This window comes from Grammomys surdaster, unplaced genomic scaffold, assembly GCF_004785775.1.
Source record: "Grammomys surdaster isolate TR1022 unplaced genomic scaffold, NIH_TR_1.0 234, whole genome shotgun sequence".
NCBI classification, from domain to species: domain Eukaryota; kingdom Metazoa; phylum Chordata; class Mammalia; order Rodentia; family Muridae; genus Grammomys; species Grammomys surdaster.
The window spans coordinates 3,357,626-3,380,978 of record NW_021604679.1 but is presented as its reverse complement, the minus strand read 5'-3'; the positions used below and the strand labels follow the sequence as shown (position 1 = coordinate 3,380,978).

Sequence of the window (23,353 nt, the reverse complement as noted above, 5' to 3'; positions counted from 1 at the left end):
TCTTTAGCTGTCCTCTCACTTTCTAGTCTCTAGTCTGGCTTTGGTCAGTGCTGCCCAGCCAGAGGCTGGAGGAGGAGCTGGAGGGAACAGGGACAGTGAAGACAACACCTCCTAGATCATATGCCCTTATCTTTAGGTTCCCTTGATATTATTATTATCATTTATTATTTTGGTGGTAGGAATTAAGCTCAGACCCTTACGCAAATTAGGCAAACACTTCACCAGTAAGCTTTATTTATTTATTATTTTTTATTTTGAGACAGTCTCATTAAGTTTACCTAGGCTGTTTATAACAGCCTTATGGAATAAGAAGTCCTTATGGAATAGAATCTCCTTCACGTAGTTATGAGGAACAATACTTTGTTGATGAAACTTCTCTAAGGTTTCTTTGAGCCCAAATTACCACACAGAAATGGCCAGTCATATGGGCAGATGGCATCTATGTGACATCTTTAGTTTTACTTAGAGACCTACCTTACTCACCAGGAGTGAGTTGCTGCCTCCTTCAGTGGGGCTGCATCACTGAAAGGCTCGCACCTCAGAGTGACCCTTTCCTTATTGTGTACCACATGCCTGTGTTTGTGATCAAGGTGAACCTGTAACACCTGTACCGCACCCTATGCCTGTTCTCGTTAGTGAGGTAAATTAGAATGCTCCCCTGAGATGTTCACACTAACCTGTGTATTCTGTTCCAGAAGCCACTGAGGAAGTTGTGGATGCATTTTCCCAGTCTTTCTCGCCATTCCGACTGCCACAACGACTTGGAGATAAGAAGCCTTCTACAGACTCTGACCTAAACAATGAATATCTTACATTTTATGTCTCAGAAAAAAAGCATCTCTGAGCTCCTGCGGATGCATGTGATAGTGTCAACCAAACCAGCCTAGAACTTTAAAAGTGAGGTGGTGCTAATACTGCGTCTTCCTTATGGCCATATGAAACGGCGACTAGCACAATGGAGTGGTGAGACAGTGTCCAGTCTGAGCTTCTGGGCCCCAGAAGCACTCCTTTTTTATGTGGGTCTTCTAATTCAAGGTGACACTGATCTTTCAAATCTATATGCCAGAGTAAGAGTACATGGGTCCTTATACCTGTGAGTTAGATACAAATGCTCCAAAATGTTACATTCAAATAAGCAAGTGACTTTGGGATTATTCTAATGTCATTGTCTTCAATGGGAAGACAGATTTTATTTTTCTCTATTGTTTAATCATAGGCATATTAGCAACTATTTGTATAAAAATACTATTGGTGTTTATAGCTTATAAAAGTATTAATGTTAATTCAAATTCTAAAAGAGCACTGAAAAATAAAAATTTATTATATATTATTACATATAGTATATGTAATTATATAAACTATATAATTAATAACTATATTATATGTATTATATATAATAATAACTATATATATATAGTGTGTGTGTGTATGCATGTGCATACAATGTCATGCAGAAGGTTTGAGGACAACTTGCTGAAGTCATTTCTTTCCTTTCACCACATGGGTTCCTGGGACTAAACTCAGGACATCAGGCATGGCGGCAGATCCTGTTACCTACTGAGCCATCTTAGTGACCCCACCTCATATCATTTTAACAGAAAGTCTTAAATCAGCAAAGCTAACAATTTGTGATGCTTCACTTACTATAAAATACAAAATAACTAAATAATTTTTATTTACATTTTTATATAATTGCAAGTACCATATTATTTCCTGTGAAAAACATTCAAAAGCTCTGGGCTTACCTTGGCGTCCTCTTGCCTGAATGAACACTCTCGTTATCACCTGTGTTCAGCGATGCCAAAGAGAGGCTAGAGACTGAAAAAACACGGTAAATTCGTGATCCTGAACAAAAACAAAATTGGAAATGTAAAAGAAGAAACTAGAAAAGAGTCTGTTCACTAGATAACACCAGCAATGATAATTGGACTTTGGTCATTTCTTTTTCTCTTTACTCTGAATCTAAGCACACAGTATGTTGCATGCATATATCCACAACTTAAACTAAGAATCAAGTTTTAGGCAACAATAAAACTAACGTGCTGTTTCAAAAGTAAAGTGGTCAGGAAACCTAATACCCTGACCAGGTTTTTTTTCAAGAAAGAAATATATATTTTGCAGTATCTAATTTCTCTGTGCAAAATTAGCTTATACATTTCTTCCAATGCTTTTTAGTTTTGACTTTTATTTACATGCATTTTTGCCTGCATGTGTGTATGTGTACTGCCTGTATGCCTGCTGTCCACAGAGCCTAGAAGACGGTGTTGGATCCCCTGGAATTATGAACCACTGGTTGTGAACTATTACGTGGGTACTGGGAACTGAACCCTAGTCCTCTGCAAAGACAGCAAGTGCTCCTAACCACTGAGTTACCACACTAATCCCAGCCATCTCGTCAGCACATCAGCCAATATCATAAATCAAAGAGTCTTACCAAACCAGGCTTATTCCTACAGCCTCAGAATTTGGAATACTGAAGCAGAATTGCTAGCTGGAGGCCAGCTTGCGCTGAACAGCAAGCATACAAGCCAAGCTTCACTGCCTGTCAACTTCAGGTTACCCCTCCACCCCTAATCCAGAATAACTTTACAAGCTTTTATTTAGTTTTGGGGTGATAGGGATAAAATCTAGAGCCTCAAGGATATTAGGCAAAGCCTCAACTTTTTTATCTTCAGCTCTAAGTGTAGAAATTCTCAGAAAAATTTCATGGCACTACATTAAATAAAATGGCTAAAAATTATATATATTGAAATTTTCAACTCTAAGAAATTATAATTTTGGATTTTTGACTATTTGGGTTTTAAAGGAAGACATTTGAAATCTTGACCTGATGTTCTTTGCTCTCCAGATAATTTCTGAGGGAAGAGTCACAGAAGGTCCTGGATTAGGTCCTCTAGAACAGTGATAACAAAAGTACAGGTATGTTCCTTCTACCTTGCATGCACACGACATTTATCCTCAATTTACGTTTTTAAACAGTAGTTAATACCTTGGGACATAGTGTAGTTGCTTGAATACTACTTGGCCACCAATCACAAAGCCCTGGATTCAATCCTCAACGCTGCATTTGAAAGGGGGCGGTAGTACATGCCTCTAATTCCAGCTCTTAAGGGGCAGAGGTAGGAGGATCAGTTCAAGGTTATCCTTGGCTATACAGTGAGTTTGAGGTTAGCCTGAGCTGTATGAGACCTGTCACAGAGGGAAGGACATTACATCTGCAGATCCACATTTAGCATTCACATCTGATCTACTGGATATATGCATGCACACACAATGCACCTGGATTAAATACCAATTTCCTTTGCTTATTTTGATTTTCCAAATAAGACCATGCCATCACCTCAAACTGTGTATCCAATTTAGTATTACCAAAGCACTGTCAAGTTAGTGTAACAAACCAAGCTGGTGTTTATGAACAGACCTCCTCATAAATAACTGGTGTTACCTGGAGGGCCTTTGATTGGTGTTTTGGGAGATTCAATGTGATCTCTGTGGATAGACTTTGGCCGCTGCTTCTTCTGTTTTGGCACCTGAGGACGAGGCTTGATCACTGTGTCCATGTCTTCCATTAGCTTCAGCTGTTTCCGTCTCATGTATTCCTGCCTAATAAACTCTCTCCGTGCTCGCTCGTCTTCTTTCTTCTGACGCTCTTCTTCAGTTTTTCGTCTAAGAAACCAAAGGGCTGAACTGATTATTTTGAATACCAAATACAATTGACACTGCAAAGAGTTACATGTTTGATGGGAGGAAAATATTTCAGAGCCTTGGGGAAAAACATAGTTGGCTTAAAATGTACTTGAGAAAATTTAAACTTTTGGTCATTTCTCTGTGTGTATGTGTGTTTCTGATTGAAGTTATTTAAATTAATGATTTTTAAACCATTTTACTCTGACAAGCAAAACATAGTTTGGACTTCTAAAACCACCCACAGTCAACAACGATCTCGCTGTGTCTTATCCCCCACAATCCTGAAGGATCGCAACACTGCCCTGTAGGCACACTTGCAGCTCTCTCTAAGGAGTCCCAGGCTTGCTGCAGAGCAGGGCAACAGAGTTCTCACCTCGTCTCCTCTTTCTTATGCTCCATTTCTGCTTCCAGTTGCTGCTTTCGAAGCTGAGTTTCTTTCTCTCTTCTTAAACGTTTCTCCAACAAGGCCGCTCGTTTCATTGCCATATCATTTTCTGCCTTCTGATCATCCTAAGAACAAAGAACAAACATTTAGAGCCTAATATTTTCATTTATCATAGCCACCATCTTAGAGTTACTATTTTATCCGAAAATCTGAACTAATTACAACCCTACCAAATGTGGACATGATTCACAAAATGTAAGAAATCCTTAAACCTAAATGGCCATCAAAAGAAAAAAGAAGGCCGGGCAGTGGTGGTGCACGCCTTTAATCCCAGCACTTGGGAGGCAGAGACAGGTGGATTTCTGAGTTCGAGGCCAGCCTGGTCTACAGAGTGAGTTCCAGGACAGCCAGGGCTACACAGAGAAACCCTGTCTCGAAAAACCAAAAAAAAAAAGAAGAAGAAGGAGGAGAAGGAGGAAGAGGAGGAGGAGCAGGAGGAGCAGGAGGAGCAGGAGGAGCAGGAGGAGCAGCAGCAGCAGCGTTTTCTTATTCTGTTTTGGTTTGTGTCTGTGTGCACATGCATGCCAAAGTGCATGTGTGGAGGTCGGTGGGTAACTTTGCTGGAGTCTGTTCTCTCCTTCACCATGTGGATCTCAGGGAACTGACCTCAGGCCGTCAGGCTTGGTATTAACAGCCTTTACCTGGTGGGCCACCTCATGGCCTGGAAACAACTGTTCATATAAATTACAATCTGGGCACTTGTATGCCCGAGCATTCATGCCATGGCACCCCTATGGAAGTCAGAAGACAACCTGAAAAAGCTGGTTCTCTTCCTCTACAATGTTGGTCCCGGGGATCAAACTCATACTGTCAGACTTGACACCAAGTGTCTTCCCCACTGAATCATCTCACTGGCCCCCAAACAACTTGTTTTCATCCTAACAAACAACTTAGAGAAGCAGAGTTTGGCTCCCATTTTAAATAATCACATTTAAATTATAATGAAAAATCAGATAAAAAGCATTCCAAAACTTGCCACCAAATGTCATGTCGCATAAATGTTGCATGGGCTTGTCTCCAGTTTAGTTTTTGTTGTTTTTCAGCTGAGTTACTGACAGTTTGACTGATAGGTCACTTGGAAGAAGAGCTAGGCATCATTTCCTTTTAAGTTCTATCATTCTCAGAGTTGGTCACGATCTGTAAACCTTCTGTAATGACTGCAGGCAGTCAGTACCCAGAACACCCCTACGGGGCAGTACTTACAATTCAAGCAAGGAGTAAATAACAAGTTGTAGTACCGATTCACTGTCTTAATGATTTCTTGAGGATGCTTATGTTTTAGTGACTAATGCATTTGCATTACGTGCTGGACATTACAGGTTTCCAATCACACAGGGAAGAGAGACTTTTGTCTCTTTTTTGCCTGGGAGCCCTGTTTAACAGATTTTATGGTAAACAGAAAAAATCCAAAGATACATCAAATGGATCAGCTTAAACATGCATTTCTGCATCTAGCTAGCCAACCATACATACTACGATATGCTTTGGGTAAAAAGAACCAGTGCCCCTGTGTGTCCACAGTCTAAGTGAAAAAGAAAAACAGGGTAACTAAAAACTATGGATTCTAAGTGCAATGTCAGTATACTGAGGACCCCGCAGAGACACATATGGAGACAGTTAACTAATCAAGGAAGCATGAACAGTCAGAGGAAACAGTTACAGAACAGTCTAGAAGCTACAAGAAGAGTCTAAACAAGTAGGTCTGGGTTATTCTGCCCAAGTCCCTGAGTTGTACTAAGGTCTGAACTTTATAAACACTTGCCCAGAATGCTGGAGGACATAAGTTCAGTATTCAGAACCACATTTAATATAAATAAGGTGTCTTCAGTGGAGCCAGGCTCATGGAGACAGCATAGGTTCATAAAGAACAGGACGGCATGAGGAGAGGCTAGGGACTCATGGAAGAAACTATACTCATGTCCAGGAGATGTAATCAACAGGATGGAACAGAATACAGATTTAGACGGATGCCTAGCTTACACTGAGGATGTTCCTGGCTGCTGTTTCCTTTCTGGGAAAAGAAAAATGGTAACAAAGGTCTCTAAACCTGCACTAAAACTCTGCTATGTGTTAGTAGTAGGCTATTAAAAAAATTGTACTTCTACATGATTAATGGACAAAATATAACTTACATCCAAATTTCTAAATGTTGAGAGAGACCTAAGGGAAGCATCCTGAGATAAAATTTAAAATAAATCACAATAAAACAAGCAAATTCCACTGTCTCAACAGTCAGTGTGCTTGTTTCTCCCCACTGCTGCTGTACACGTCACCTATCTTAAGTTCTCAAACTGTGGCTACTCGGTGCACTTTTCCAAGTAAATCTACCCTGAGCATCTTTACCAGGCCAGAGGCAATAGTGCTGAATCAAAGGGAGGAAGTGTGAACAGCACACGTTCTGACTGTGAAAACATCCTCTTCCATGTGGTGACTGGATAATGGAGGAGAAAAGCTTTACTACATTACGAGTTTATGTACGAAGCCTAAGAGCTCCACTATTACGAAGTAATACCGTCCAGGCTGTGGCACTTGTGTGGCTGAAGTACTGTTTAACTACTGTAATCTAACAGCAATAGTAAGATTAAAATTGAGATTCCTAACCTGTTCAGACATAGGACTAGCAATCACCTGGTTTTAGTGCCTTATCAACAACAAATCTGAAACATACAATTTTAGTTATAGAAAAGCAAACTGCAGTCCACGATGCAGAACATAAGTATGTAACACCACAGCCCATAAATCGTGTATACATTTTTCTAAAACTGTTTTTAGATTTTTTTCAGGGGTGGACAGTATAGCTATTGGCAGAGCTCTGTTCAGTATGCAAAGCACTGGCTTTGGTTCCCAGAACTGCAGAAAAAGAGAAACTGTATCTCAATGATAACATCAAACCACTACACCCTTTTAAAAACATTTCACTTTATAAGATCCTCTCTGATAAGTCTGTAAAACCCAAGTTGACAAAAAGTCTGTAAAACTTAAGTTGACAAAAAAATGTTAAAACCTTGACATATATTTAAATATGATGCAATTTGAGTGTTTTTTACCAATTGGACATAGATGAATTTCTAAAAGAGTGTCAATAAAAATGAGAACAGGAGGTAGGGAACCATGTAATATAAGTTAAGTACACACATGCCATGACTGTGGTGGAGGAGGGCAGCTCTGAGTTACACTGGAATATGGTTGCAGGAGCCAGCGTGCCTTAGAACTTCTGTGGTCCAAGGCCTGATTTGCCTAGACACATTTCAGGAATAGTGGCTGACTTGTAATCAACGATGTTGTTACTGAAGAAGTAAGTGTATCAACTTAAAAAACATACAGGACCCATCCTAGGAGGATGCTCAAAATGATGTCATTAGTATTACCTTAAAGAAGAAGCCACAGCATACTTTCTGATCATCGTCAAACTGTTCCTTATCACTCTCTCCATCCAACTTCTCAACAGATACATCAGCCTTTTCAGGGGGTTTTAAATCGGACAGAGAAACCTCAATCAGATTGACATTTTTAGGAGCAGTAGGTGGGAAAGCAGGTTTAGGCGGTGGATCTGTGGGCTGACTCAGTTGGTCCTCATTTGGTGTCACACATACAGTCTCTGTGATGGGCTGTGACAACACCTCAGACACTGTTGATTCAACAGGTTTAATCTCCTTCTCCCCAGGGTTATGGTCACAAGATTCCAAAGTCCCTTTGCACTCTGAGGGCTCCTTTTTAATCTCCTCTTTTGGTTTGGACTCTTTTTGGGGCTCTCCATCATCACCAAAACATACGAAAGACCGTGTCTGAATGGGAACCTGACTTGGGGAAAACCTCCTTAGCCGAGGGAGACTATCCACAGACCGAGGAGGTGTCAAGGTTCGATTCAAAGGAGTTATTTTTAATTCATTTGGCCTTGGAGTCCTTTGATTTTTAACAGAAAAAGATGCACTCTTCCTGGTAGAAGACTGTGGAGATGGATGAGTGGGACGTGGGGAGTCTGAAGAGAACGGTGCAGCAGCTGACGACAGGCCTGCCTGTCTAGGTTTAAAATCGCGGATCTGCTTCTGTGGAGAGGGTTGCGGAGGTGAAATCACCCAAGACTGCTGCTCTCTCATCTGCATTAACATCTCCTGCTGAAGGGACAAGCGCTGCATTTCTTGTTGTAGAAAGTGCAGGGATGAATTTAGCTTTTCAATGGACTTTGTATACTCTAAAATTTCTCCTTCATTTAAAGTCTCTTCTGAAGGGCTTGTCAGATTCCACTGCTTCTCGGGATCAACAGGCGTGGTTGGAGACTTCAGCCATCTGCCTGGAGGATTCTCCATGCTTTCTTTTATGTCTGCTAAAGACTTGCTCCTCTGCCCATCCAGTTTCTGTGACTGCTTTTCCTTTGCTCGGTCAGTATACACTTTCTCGTCTTCTGCGCCTGCTGCTTCCTCTCGGAGAGGGGAGACCCCCTCCCCTTTCTTCTTTACTACCGTCAGGAATGCTGTCCTTCCCATTTTCTGCCTCTGTTTGGTAAAAGCAGCTTCCATTCTCTTCTTCTGGGCTTCTATAGCACGTCTCTTTTCCTCTAGTCTCATCCTAAGGTGTACCATTTCAGAAGCCAACAGCTGTGTAGTGTCCCGACCTTGGGCAACACCCACTTCTTCTGGAATTTGAGCCCAAGAAACCACGTGAGGAATATTCAGTTCTGAGCCTTCTGGTGTAGTTTTTTGTGAACTGCTACCACTACTTTTCCCATCAGTATGATTCAGCTTCCTGAACTTCTGCTCAGCAAAGCTGGTCATTTTCACCCCAGAGCTAGAAGAGGCACTGCTCCCAGGCTGAGACTTGGTGCTGATGGTACTCGGGCAAGGACTCAGAACGTCTCTGGGGTTGTTGGCTCTTATATCATAGTCCTGAAGAAATTTAGATGCATCATCCATGTCAGAGTCTAAGCTAACAGTATAATCTCTCAAGGAAGAGTCTTCGTCCATGGTTTCCGGAATGTCTTCTGAAGGAACGTGAATTCCAGTGTCAACTTCTGTAGTGTCTGTTATGGGACTCAAGGCACCTTTCGTGTCAGTTATGTTATCAGGACTGGACTGGTTTAGCTTGATATTTGAGTTCAGGATACTCAGATCCTGACCATGAAGAAAAAAGCCATTAGCGATCTGATCTGGCCGCGGTGTCTGAGGAGGTTTTTCAGTATCGTGTATTATCTGTAACGCTTCTTCAATGCTTGGTGTTTCTATCTGATTCCCAAACTCGTCCAGGAGCACTCTATTTTGTAAAGCCCCATTTGGAAGCTTGTAGTGAGTATTCTCATTAGAGTTTAGTTCATTCGTGTTGAGAGGCATGTAAGATTTGAGGTCACCGTGAGGATCGACATGAAGCTCTTCTTCAATGCTTTCCTCTTCTTCTCCATTCACTGGCTTGAAGGACAAATTTTTCCTCATGTGTCTGGATGCACGGCTGTTGTTGAGAGTGAGCCCTTCATTACTGACAGAGCGAATGATCCCTCGGTTTGGAGTGGAGCTCTGCACATTGTCTTCTTTATCAAAAGAAATGTCAAATGAAACGCCATGTACTGATGTTCTGAAAAAGACGTGAAGACAAAATGTTTAAGGAACTGCAGGAAAGAAACAATTTTAAACACACCTCAGCAGTCTGGAAATCTACGCCTTGCCTTCACTTTTCACAGCCTTGCTGACCTCACGGTGAGCCGGGGCTGCTTCATCATCTTTCTGTTTATCCCCTGACCTCTATGATCCCTATGCTGCCCTTTTCAGTTAGGTCCTAACTGAAATTTTGCCTTGACAACCTGACTAATTACAACAACAACAACAAAGCAGAGTGAGAGAAAATTGGCATCTTTTGGTAACATGACTATACCAAGAATAACTTTGTTTTTACCTTTTCTCTTTAGGCCATGTTCCTATGAAGCCATCAACATAAGACATAGATGAAGACCTTCTAATTCCTCCTTCAAATGCAAAAAAGGAAAACTCATTGAAACCATATATTTGACATATTTGAGAGTTCATTCATGGCACTACACTCAAAAAGGTGGAACCTCAGTGCAACAACAGAAACAAAGTAAATCATTTCCACCACCACCACCCTTTTTTAAGTTTAAGGGAGCAATATGTAATTTATAGCTAACACCTAACTAGCAAGAGAGGCTCTGGGTTTAATCCTCAGTAAACTACCTTCCTGCCAAAATAAATGTATACAAATAAGGAATTTTATTTTTTATTTAGTATGTATAGAGTGTTCTACCTGCGTGAATGCCTGCAGACCAGAAGAGGGCACCAAAACTCATTATAGATGGTTGTGAGCCACCTCAAGAAAAATACAAACGGCACGGTGACACAGCGTTGTCAACTAGACATGGTGGCACATGCCTGTATTCCCAGCACTTACAGAGCAAGACAGGAACATTAGAAGTTCACAGTCAACTCCGGCTACATAAGGAGTTTGAGGCCAGTCTGGGCTATGTGAGACCTTGTCTCCAAAACAAAACAAAAGCAAGCACAGGGACTAGGGACACAGCTCACTGGTACTGCAATTGCCTAGGACATGATACACCAAGTTCTTGAGTTAGTCCACAATACCTCAAAATAGGGAAAAAAAATCAAGCATGGAGCTACAGATCACCTATCACATATATAACAGACACTTTTCAGAAAAAAAAGACTAGATATTTATATTTATTCTCACTTATTTCCCAGTTAGCCTATTTAACATAGCATTTTCCTCAACAGGCTTTTTCAAATACATTACCTGAGGCTGAAGAATGAGTTTGGGAACGTGTATATCTAAAAGGCAAATGATGAGACTGTAAATATAGCTCCTTCTCAGTGTACCACATGATTGATATATATATGAAATTCTTTCGCTCTTTTAGACTCCCCCACACATACCGTTTTATAAACAATGAAAAATTAAAAAAAAAACATTAATTTGCAGTATTTTGGGGAAATTTAAATCTCCAAAAACTTGTGTACAATAAAATCCCAGATGATCCTGACAAGCCTTTCAGCACAGCGTGTCTGTGGACCTTTCCTGTTCTGACCTACCTCTGCCCTAGTTCATTCAGTACAAGAGAACTGACAAGTTTTCTTCTCAGTAATGGTGATAACTGGCCAGATCAAGATACACGTTTAGTCCTTCTTTTAAGTTCTGAGCCACCATGTTCCGCTGGTGTCAGTGAAGTTACATATCCTTGTCCCCAGTTGATGGAAGTCAGGGATGAGAGGCAGTAGCTTCATCAGCTCCCGTGACTCACACTGTTTTCAGCTCATACAAACTGAGATACTGAACAGACTCGCAGGGAGCTCTAGTGCTGTGCCTTTACCACTTAGGAAAGCTAACTCAACGAGCTTTTTCTAGGATGCAGCCATACTGAAGAACTGCCTCTGTCCAAACCAAATGCTATCTGGCCTCTCTGATTCTTTCTCCCAACTATGAGCAGCAGCTTGTCTTCTCAGTTTATCTGTACTCATTGTTAGGCCTACCAGTGAACACACAGTTCCCAAGCATGCCTGGGAGAGCCCTCCTTCCAAGATACATTCCATAGCTTATCCTCTTTCTTAGCACTATGACCAGAGAAGGTAATCCTAAATACTAGTAAACTGGTTATTAAATTGTGTTCACTCTTTTCTTCTTCTCCAAATAACGGCTACCATGATGTAAAGCTGGTTAACTGTCTCATTTTCAAACTCACACAGAGGATTTTGATGTTGTGATACTCTAGAATCAAGTAGAAGCCAGGTAGATGGGAGAGCTGCTGGGCCTGTTTTCTGCTGTGACTGCCTCCTTTTTATTCGTAAGACCTTTATTTTAGGTATAGTAACACCTGTAGATGTGACTACATTATCCCTAGGGAGAGGAAAACCTTCCTCAAAAATCCTTCCTCAAAAGTTCTACAAAGGATCACGTGGAGACTCACAGACACTAGAGGACCTAGGAGCCTAGGGTGACAGTAGACAGGAACTCCTCAAGGGAGAGTTTTTGGAATCTACCTGGTTATTGGGGTTCTCCTAGAAAAGAGAGAGAAAATAGCCACTGGGTTATCTAAGTGAAACGGATGAGTCTCCATAGGACCTAAACTATATTTTTCCATGGCCAGAGATGGGGAGACTGTTCATTCAGGGTCCTTATCCCAATCATGACTGAATGATCCATTCTTAAAGCTTCACTGGTCACTTCTGAATAGAAGATGGACAGTACAGGAATGACAACCCAGAATACTGAGCATTTTCTAAATTTTCAAGGGAAGAAATGGAGTCAATCAAGAAAGCACCAAGGTAATTATATTTAGAGTTGTCCATAGGAAAAAAATAAACAGACATTCCTGGACTAGCTACCCCCACCCCTTTCTTTTCTTCTTAGGTGCTGGAGGTTAGATTCAGGACCTTGTGCTCTGTAACTGAGTGATGTCCCCAGCACGAGAGCAGTAATCCTCCATAACTTAACCCTTCTGCACTAAACTGCAAGATAGGTTCAAAATAGAAAACCTAGGGAAGGACAAACAGCAGTAAACTAGAGGCTGAGGAGAATCTGGCCTTTCCTTTACAGACAGCAGAAAGCTCCTGAAGGTAGGAAATATGGGGAACTAGGGTACTTCAAGTTCAGTCAAACCCTGGGTTTCATGTTCATGAAGACATACTTGACAAGTGAGTGATAGCTTCAGAGTAAGTTCTTGTTTTTATGTAATAAGGTCAAGAATTAATGCAAAAAGTACTTGAAAGTTTTTGCTCGTTACATTTTAAAGTGCATTTTAAATTGATCTCCCAGGTTTCCTAAAAATTCACAAAACAGTAATTTTAAACAAAAGAATTAGACTAGGGAGTCTAAAATCAATATAAATTTCAAGTTGTAATAAATACAAATGAAAAGTTAAGTCTGGGTGCAGTAGTGTACACTGTTAAAGTCAGCACACAGGAGGCAGGGGCAGTGCACCTCCATGAGTTAGAGTCCTCCTGGATTATTATAAAGAGTCTGAGGCCAGCCAGAACTACATAGCGAGACCCTGTCAAAAACAAAATAAAACAAAACAACCATAACAACAACAACAAAGGCAGAAAAAGGAAGGAAAAAGCAGGAAGGCAAATAGGCCACTTATAGATTCTGCTTAAACATTTCTTAAATCCAACTGCTAGATGTGACAGTGTATGTATTCAATCCCAAAACTTAGAAGCAGAGGCAGAAAGATCCCTGAGTTCAAGACTAGCTTGGTCTACAGAGCAAGTTCCAGGACAGCCAGCATTACAAAGAGAAACTCTGTCTGGAAAAACCAAATAATTAGATAAATAAATATTTTAAAGCTGACAAATGACTTTATCATATACTTAGTCAGTAGTGAGGGTTATCCTGATACTAATTAGAACATTCTTATTTAACTTTCAATTCAGATCCTGATATAGAGATGGAGGCATTCAATAAGGATTCAATATTATATTTATTTAATTCTATCTCTTAATAACTAGGTAACTAGAAAACAAAATAGTGGTGTGGTGAGGTGATTTAAATGGAAAAAAGGAGGGAGGGGTCCCCTTTTGAATGCTTGGGCCCAGTTGCTATGGAACTTTGGAAGGGCAGTCTTGCTGGAGGAAGTATATCACTGAGGTGTGTCCAGAGGGTTTGCAGCCTTGCCCACTTCTGGTGTGTGCTCTGCTTTTGTATTTGTAGCTGAAGAGGAAAGCTCCAAGCTTCTTGCTCTGGCTTCCTGCTGCCTAGCCCATTCCAAACTCCTAAGCCAAAATAAACTCTTTCTCCCTTAGATTGCTTTTGGTCATGGTGTTTTATCACAGCAACAAAAAGTAACTAATATAAGTGGGGAGAACCTGTTTCAAAGATTTTTTTTTAATAATAGGGAATTTACATATCCAGGACCAGCAAGCTAGCTCAGCAGGTGAAGGGGTTTGTCAAGCCCGATGACTTGAGTTTGCTCCTAGGAATACATCACAGAAGGAGAGAACCGACTCCACAAACTGTCATCTGACCTCCAAACATGTCACATGCACACATAAGTGTGTAATTTACTGTTAAAAATCTAACAACCCAGATATAATTTTACAAGTTCCCTGAGGCCCAGGAGTCATCTATTAGATGTATTTTTCAATATTAATAACTGAATATTACATAATTCTCAATTACAGGAGGAATGCAGCAGCAAAGTCTAACTCTAGGTCCCTTATTTGGAACTTAGATTATTATCTCCTACTTTTCAGTGTTGGTTCATCAAAAACCTATTTATGAAACACTTATTTCAGTAGAAATTTCAATGATATTAAAATTAAAATAAGCCTTAGTAGCATAAACTACTTGTAAGTTAATTTAGAAATCTAACTATAAAATTTAAAAGCTTTTTTATGTCAAAATAGTATTTGATTTCATTAGTAAATAACATGGAAACAGTGAAGTCACTGTGGACTACCTGGAGGTGAAGTCAGAACTAGATGAACTATCCAGGACGTTTCTTTTGGCAGCATTTAAGACAGGAACTGATGGCACATCTTTCGCAGGCTCAGCTAGAATAAAAGATAGAACTTCAAAACTGTATAGTCAATTTATTTCTAACACTACTGCAGATATTCTGAGCCATAAGTAATCATTTAACTTTTCCTTTCTATTTCCCTTATTAGTTATAGAGTAATCTTGTTCTTTCTTCTTCCTTTTCACTCCTTCCCTTCTTTCTTTCTTCCTCTCTCTGCCCACCTTGTCCTTTCTTGGCTGGGGATCAAGCCTAGGACCCCAGAAGTGTCCCGGTTCTCTTAACTCTTTCTAATATAAATGTACCCTTAATAATTTCCAAAAGGTCAAAAGATCCTCTTAATATAATCTGACTCTTAAAAATCCACTTAAGGTTAGTGGGGGAAGGTACCATAAAATAAATACAGGGATTCAAAACAAGGATAAGCCCGAGTGCTTAATACTGTGAAAGTTTTCACGGAATTTTAGAGACACGAGGTAGGTTTCAGTTTTGCTTTTATGAAACAGCTGATAAGTCTGTAGTTAACTAAAGACAGAATTTTACTGGAAAACCTTCACTATATCTAGGTTACATACACTTGTAAGTAATCTTAGGGAAACAACTTAGTTTTGAGTGATGTTTAATGCAAAAGCTGTTGTTACTGCTGAGTGCTGGGCTTCACAGACACAATCACAAAAAGCAATGCAAGTGAAAGTCACACTAATTGCAAAATATTGAATAAATATTGGTTATTAAATTATTAAAGGTAAGTGACAATAGCCTTACGGATCTAAACTTCTTTCAAGGTATTACTATCTAACAGCCCACTATTTAGAATCTACTTTAAATGGCTTTGAGATACCAGGCTAGATTAAATACATATTATTTCATATTGCACAGCATGTTGCCTGAAGACAGCAATCTTACAAAGTAAAGTTATGCCCACCATGATGATGTGTTTCTTTTGCTATTTTACACCTTCTCCTCTTCCTTCCTATTTTTTTCTTCCTTTATATCTCTGGGAAGGCAGGGGTTAACTACAGTGATTAGACAAAGGAAACTGGAGGCAAGGAAAGCTGCCAAGTCACTGGGAAGTAGAACAATCACATCTGGGTATAGTAGTTACTGTAGCAGAAAGAACTGGCCCCATAATTTTAGCTAAAAGAAAGTTCTAAGTTTAGAAGAAACGCTAAACTTAGAATCATTTTTACCTGTAGGAATACATGTCTGATTTTAAAATGAAAGCCAGTTTTACTGTGCTATACACAGCATTTGCTCTATAAAAAAATATCCAGAAGGAATTCTTTTTTTTTTTTTTCTTTCTGGCAGTGATGACATTTGAACCCAGGGCTGTATGTAAGCTAGCCAAGTGTTCTACACTGAGCTGTGTTCCTAGAGCTGTATGTAAGCTAGGCAAGTGTTTTCTACTGAGCTGTGTTCCCAGTCTTTGCCAGCAATTCAGTCTTTATTCCTAGGGACTTTTGCCAAAGCTCTCATATTTCTTATTACTTTTATCATAATTAGATTGTAATAACAAAGGCTACTAGTTTAAAAAATGTAACCACAAAGTATTTTGTTGTTTAAAAGAAAAAATCAAGTCTTAATGTGAGTGGAGTTTGGGTAACACAATGCTAAAAACAAAGAATCCAGTAAGAAATAAAAACTGCAGATAGGAATAAAAAAAAAGGTTTAAAGAAGTGGATGGAAAGATGGCACCCAGTTGACACTGAAAGCTCCATGCCATAAGATATCAAATACAGGGGCTATATTTTTTCTGTTTCCTGCAAATAATTTGGTGTCTTAACTAGTAAAACATTAGATATTTTACCAAGGATAATAGCTGGAATCTAAAATAATAACAACTTTGTATCTAAAAAAAATAATCAGATGAGCTGGGTGGTGATGGCGCAGGCCTTTAATCCCAGCACTCAGGAGGCAGAGGCAGGTGGCTCTTCATGGGTTTGAGATCAGCCTGGTCTACAGAGATTCTTCCAGAACAACCAGTGTTACAGAGAGAAACCCTGTCTTAAAACAAACAAACAACAACAAAAACTCAAAACCAGATGAAATATATAAAACTTCCATTTTTCTACATTAAATACGACCAAGATAGATTACCTCCTTGTGGACGGACAACACGAGGCTGCACAAACGAAGGCTTCACAACTTCAAACCACCAGAAGAGTTCTGCCATGAACACCAGATAATTACTCTATGTAAAAGAGTTGAGAAAATTAAAAGAAGCCCTACATTAGGTAAAACCAATCATATAACAGTGAGAAAGTTATGCTTTATCCTCTCAAATATACATTTGAATGCTACATACTTGTTATTAAAAAATGTTCACTCTGTTGTATTAAAGCTGGAGTAAAAAGTTTAGCACTTGTAACTACACGTGTCCAGATCTCTGATACAAAGCTTCCAGGTATCACGGTCTCTAGCTATGTACAACTCTGAGATAACAAACATCCTTTGTTCCAGGATAAATATAAGCAGGGAGCACAAAGAGCATTTACCATTAAAAAAAAGAAAGATTTTTCTGGAAAAAGTAGTAATTTAAATATTGTATCCACATATTTGACTATGCTAAATTCAACAGTTATCTACATGCTAAGTAATAACAAACTATACATTATTGTGACTAAAATAATCTTGAAATATATAAAAACATTGTTTTTATCATTTAATGCTTCTAATTTTGAAAACATTAAGGATAACAATCTTTTATTATTTATACTTGAAAATGCCAATAATTGTTTAAATGGCTTAAAGGAGTTCTCAAAAGCATGCTTCTATAGGCTTCTATACATAACTATGTACATACAGAGATATGATTTGAGGTTTTCTTGTTTTTGTTTGAGACAGTCTTGAAACCTGAGCAGTGGTGTTAAAGATGTATCCTACTGCACTAGAATTAGGCTTATATGTTAAAATATATATAAAGAATAATTTCAATTTGTATTTAATGTATTTCTAAAAATAGCACTATACGAAACCCGTTTTCCTCATTATGGCTATTATCACTGGAAATATGGTGTTTCTGATGTCTTGCCTTCCACATATTTGCTAATTCTGAACAATCCTGAAGGCACTAACATGAATACACTTCCTTAGATTTTATTGCCTGGATTTTTTTTCATATTTAAGCAGGTAACATCCACATATTCATCTGCTATCTATGGCTCCAGAAAGCAAAAGAATCAAGGATGCCTCCCATTCTCTGATCTGGGCAACTGTGACTGCCACTGAATAAAACAAAGACTGGAAAGACAGGTGACAAAAAAGGTCTCTGACACGTTCCCAAACATCGCAGTGGATGTGGTAAGTGTGGGACACGGGGCACTGTGGAAGGACACGGAGCACAAGACAGGATGCTACTTTACTAGGCTGCTTACCTTACTTTCGGTGTATGCCTTCACTGTGAATTCCCAGGACAATCAAACGCTTAGACATAAACAGCTATAAGCTATTGAAATTTCACTTCTTTTAAGAGAATGTTTCAATCCCTTACACTGTGGACGCACCCCTGCTTGCCTTCTCATAAGCTTTGCATTCCTAATTATATTCATGACTTACCCTTCCTTTCAACTTTCTTCCATTGAAAATTAAGATCGTCTCTCAGTAAATCATTCCTCTTATTTCTCCTCACCCCTACACTTTTACCTTCTGATGAAATCCCTTAAGATCAGACTCATACTAGCCCCACACTGCTCCCTGTCCTTTTGCTGAACCATTCTAGTCTCACACTAAGCTGGACTACTCCTCCACAACAGCACTGGTAGGGGCCAGCTAGCGCAGGCACGATGTACTTTTTGTTCATCATGACCCACTATGTTTTCTCCACCACGGTGGCCCACCTCAACCGAAGGCGGAGAAAAAACAGAGGTAGCTGTGCATGGCTCAAAACTTCTGAAACTAAGCAGAAATAAATCCTTCCTCAGTCCTTTATTCAGATGCCTATTACAGCAACAGAAGGCCAACTGGCTCAGTGAGATGGTTAAGACCTACACTCTGCTTTATAATCTTTACAGTATACCCTTCACACCCAAAGGATAAACTTCTGTAAGTATTGGTGGTAGGTACTACTCTACTAGTGCTGTTAACTAGAGGCTGGCTTTATCTTTTGAAAAAACACCCCTTAAATGTGCAGTAATTATTTGTTGATAGGAAAGGAGTATTTATTTTAAGGACCTTGGTAAGAATTGTCCTAATAACATAATGGTAATAATTGACCACAAGATGGCAGAAATGTAGAAGTATTTTTTTCTGGTAACTAAACTGGAGATTATTTCATTATAAAATTATGACTAAATGACAATAAACTGGTCATATTCCAGAAATGGTACAATAATTTAAAATCATCTTTCCGTATATTTTTTAGTCAGATTTTCCCTATGTAGCCCAGGCTGATCAATAACTGACAGTGTAGACTAGATTGGCCACAACTCCCAGATCATCCTGTCTTAAAGGTGTATACCACCAACCCTGGCCTACTTTTTAAATATATGTAGCATGTGCCTGCAAGTGGGTTCGTGCATGTGAGTACAGATGCCAACTTGTAAGCTTTGTTTTATATTCATTTATTTTTGGAGCTAGAATCTGTTGAATCCCTGGCTGGCCTTGAACTCCAGCTCCTCCTGTCCCCCTCTCCCTTCCCCCTTCTATTGCTAAGTCTTCAGGAGACTGGATCTGGCTCCTGTGGTACCACTTAGATGCCAGTTTGTTGCAACAGCTTTTAAACTTTAACAAAAGGCAAAGAGAATGATTTAATTTACCTTTATGGATGATGCAGCATAAAGCATATCTTCCAAGCTGAAATGGCAGCAATGGTTTAAGTATTCTTGGCAAAATTCCTGAATCAGCTGTAGATTATACAGACTGTCGGCCAAAGACATAGTTTCTTTCAAACAAATATCTTCAAATAGAAAGGAGGATGGCTTTGGGTTAACCATGAACACTTCATAAGAACTAAGAGTATAAATATGCAAGTATATAAAATTTGTTTAACAAACATGTATTTATAAGTAATAGCCATTAGACAGAAAGTTCTCAACTTTTTCTCAGAATTATACTTAAATGTTCCTTTTTTAAAAACCTTTATTAGTTATTAAATATTATTGGTTTAAGCATGTTTTGTCATCTGTGCACACTTAGCATCCATCCCTGAAACACCTACCCTCTAGCCGGACGACAGCAGGGCAGTAGAAGTGAATGAGGGCAGCTAGCGCACAGCCGTCTGTGCCATCCTTCAACAAGTTCTCCACCAATGGAATGCAAGGCAGTTGCTTAAGCAGTGTTTGCTCCTTCCTGTAACGAGCCTACAACAGAAAGAGTTCTAAATAAATACTACACAATGCAAGGAAAACAAGCAAACAAAACCAGAACTGTAGACTCTGGTTCTTAGTCACATTAGAAATAAACAGGAGAACGAAGAATTCCCAACTATTCAGCTTTTTTGGGGTGGGGGCAATAATACTATATCTTACCAAGGTTAAATTTACAGCAATAATACTAATTTCTTTCTTTGTTTTTGGTTTTCTGAGACCAGGTTTCTCTATGTAGTCCTGGCTGTCCTGGAACTCATTCTGTAGACCAGGCTGCCCTTGAACTCAGAGAACAACCTACCTCTGCCTCCTGAGTTCTAGGATTAAAGGCTAGCAATTTCAAATCTATAAACTTAATATAACATTTTAGCAATGATCTCACATGGCATTCACTTTATGATAGTTACACTATCACTAAACAGATGTGAACACTTTGCATTTAAATAAGTTCGGTTCATTTACTGATTAAATTTTCATTTACTTTAATACTAGAGGAAAGACTGAAAGTTCTCACACAGTAAGATTTAGCTTTGAAGCTTTTTGAAGAGCAGAGATATCATTCGAGAAAAAAATAATCATAAGAGCTATCAAAATCGGTTAGCGGCAAAAAGTACTATTCACAAGGAAGCAAAAACGCAGTCTGTTTGTCTCCCGTCTGAGCGTCAGGGGGTACAGCACCAGACCTTGGAAACAGTACCAGAGCCAAGTGTAAGGGTGGGCTGCCTCAGAAAAATGAATTTTTACTTCCTAAAAATAACTTTATGTGGATGGATAAAAATGTTAAGGCAGAGACAGGCAGATCTCTATGAGTCTGAAGCCAGCCTGGTCTAACAGAGTGTGTTCCAGGACAGCCAGGGCTACACAGGGAAGCCTTGTATATAAAAAACAAAATAATGAAATAAAAATGTTAACACAACTCTCTAAAAATTAGAAACACCGTAAAAAGTTAAGAGAAAAACTCTTGAGCCAAATTACCTGCACTTATATCCTGGTTCTGTCACTTACTAGCTGTGACTTTGGACAAGTTACCTAAACTCTCATTTCTCATTTTCCTTCTCTGTAAAATGGGAACAATAAAACCTACTTTGTAGTACTGCTGGGGAACTTAAAAAGACAGACACACAATGCTATGTACACTACTGGGCACACAGAAGCAATCAGTAAAGGCTGGCCGTTATTAGCTAGAAGCTTTCCTAAAGCCAAAAAGAATAATGCTTACGATTTACTAATGGTGCATAAAACCTTGTATTAGCAAAAAGTATGATTACATAGGCTACTGATCTTTAAGAGCCATTTAAAAAAAGATTTATTTATGTATATCAGCAGGTAAATATGTGTGCCACCACGAGGGTTCAGGGAACGGAGTGTGGTTCCTTTGCAATAGTAGTAAGTACTCTAAACTGCTGAGCCACCCTCCAGCTATACGCGACTTTTTAATAAAAGAACAATTTCATTTTTTTCAATTATATCTAAACTGTCACCTCTACAATTTATAACTAAAATACAATTGTGAAAAAAAATGCTTGTGAGAATAGAAACAGAAAATTTCACATTTATTGAACAAAACACTTAACACATGAAGGCACATTTGATTCTTTCAAATGACGTCCTCCAGAAAACATATCACCAACAAAGAAAAGACATGTATTTTTGCTTCTTTCTCCCTGGTTGATTTTCTTTCTTCCTAGTTGATTTTCTTTTTTCCTTTTCTCCTCTCCTCTATCTCTTTTAAATTATCTCATAGCAACAATGAACGGTTTTTAGGGATGATATAAAAGTCAGTAATCAAAGCATCTAGGTTAGGCTACGCAAGATGTCTCATGGCTGTGACACCAGCATTCAGAAGCCATGGCCAGAGGATTGAGATTGAAGGGCAGTTTAGGCTGCATTGACATACCACCATCTCCCCCAGAATGAGAAGAACAAAAAAGTAAAATCTATATGAGAGATTTGCACATGTAAATAATTGTTTTCTGAATATAGATAATGTATGAGTTAGGGATATAATATCTTCCTTGCACTCCCCCAATTTTTTTTTTCAAGAGGAAAACATGCTCCATGATTCATGCCAGTCAGTAGCCAGGGAGAGAGAAGCAGAACCAGACCGTGAGCACTGCTCCAGACCTGCCTTCCTTTCTCCAGTTATCTAGCATGAGGGCTGGATTGAACCAACTTAGCATCACAAGCAAAACTGGTTTAATGTATTCTATTCCCTCTGCCAATCAGCATGTGTGGATGAGAAGTGAGTGTGAGTGTGTGTGTGTGTGTGTGTGTGTGTGTGTGTACGTGCTGACAATAAATCTCTATGGTTTAGAATGCCAAAGCATTTCTTAAAGATTATACCCAATAAAAATCCACACTGAGCAAACAAACTTTAATGTAAGATTTGTACAATTCCAAGATATGTTTACCTGCAGTCCATGAGTTACATGGAACCTTTAAATACTGAATATGCCTTGTGTTTTGTATTGTATCCCAGGCTGGCCTTGAACTCACTACATAGTCAAGGATGAATGTGAACTTCTGATTCTCCTGCTTCTGTCTCCCAAGTGCTGAGACTACATATATATTACCACCACACCTGATTTATGCAATGTTGGGTGTTGGGACCAAACCCAGGAAGCCCATGTTTTATCAATTCACTGCACAAAAATATTTCATAGTCTTATAAACTTGAAAATCTGGCATTCAAAAGGATCACCATATTTTAAACCAATGGTTAAAAATGGTGTATTTTAACACTATATATGTATAAATAATTTTAATTATATATAACACAATTAAATATGACATATAATATACATATATGTTATGTGTATGTATATACATATATATGTATGCTATATATATGCAAGTGGTGAATCACTTGCATGCCTGGTGCCTGCAGATGTCAGTAGAGGCCGCTGGATCCCCTGGGACTAGAGCTATGAATTAACTGTTAGCTGCTTTGTAAACGCTGAGAACTGAACCCAGGCCCCTGTAAAGAGTAGCCAGTACTCTTAACTGCTGAGCTATCTCTCTAGCCCACTAAGCTATATGTTTTTATCAGGATGATGCCTAAGAGCTCTTAGAATGCTTTAACCGCCCACACTTAACCCTGAAATATCAATCATCAGGTCAATTCTGCGCATTTCATAAGTATCAGTACAATACTGGTGAGGACACAGATAAGCTTTTAATTTTTATCAAATAGTTAAGTGTTATCTTCAGATAGGATAATAAGAAAATTATTTTGCCAAAAATAATTTAAACTTTCAGGCAACTTACAAGATTATTCTAATTCACTTTTATGAAAACTCTTTACTACTAGCAAGATTTTGAATCCATACTTGCATAAGTAACAATGGTCTGTGAATGTTGTGATGAACAAATGTGCTTATTCTTTAACGTGCTCTTAAAACTGGATAGACCCATTATTTTTTATTTTATATTATGAAAATACCTTAAAACCTA

At 39.0% G+C, this 23,353-nt stretch overlaps 1 protein-coding gene across 3 annotated transcripts in view; it reads right to left on the bottom strand.

Annotated features, from left to right (window-relative positions):
* The window catches only part of Camsap2 (calmodulin regulated spectrin associated protein family member 2), a 73,457-nt gene that overhangs the window by 5,641 nt on the left and 44,463 nt on the right, over nucleotides 1-23,353 (bottom strand). Inside the window, exons 5-16 of one of the 3 annotated variants that reach the window (XM_028773773.1) lie at nucleotides 19,753-19,894; nucleotides 19,352-19,491; nucleotides 16,695-16,788; nucleotides 14,541-14,634; nucleotides 11,446-11,458; nucleotides 10,883-10,949; nucleotides 10,013-10,082; nucleotides 7,501-9,694; nucleotides 4,061-4,197; nucleotides 3,446-3,666; nucleotides 1,746-1,818; nucleotides 678-793 (exon numbers count right to left, since the gene is read on the bottom strand). In XM_028773773.1, coding sequence (XP_028629606.1) covers nucleotides 678-793; nucleotides 1,746-1,818; nucleotides 3,446-3,666; nucleotides 4,061-4,197; nucleotides 7,501-9,694; nucleotides 10,013-10,082; nucleotides 10,883-10,949; nucleotides 11,446-11,458; nucleotides 14,541-14,634; nucleotides 16,695-16,788; nucleotides 19,352-19,491; nucleotides 19,753-19,894 — 3,361 coding nt within the window. Of the gene's footprint in view, nucleotides 1-677; nucleotides 794-1,745; nucleotides 1,846-3,445; nucleotides 3,667-4,060; nucleotides 4,198-7,500; nucleotides 9,695-10,012; nucleotides 10,083-10,882; nucleotides 10,950-11,445; nucleotides 11,459-14,540; nucleotides 14,635-16,694; nucleotides 16,789-19,351; nucleotides 19,492-19,752; nucleotides 19,895-23,353 lie in introns of all 3 variants that reach the window. The other 2 variants (XM_028773772.1, XM_028773771.1) reach the window with 2 other exon arrangements.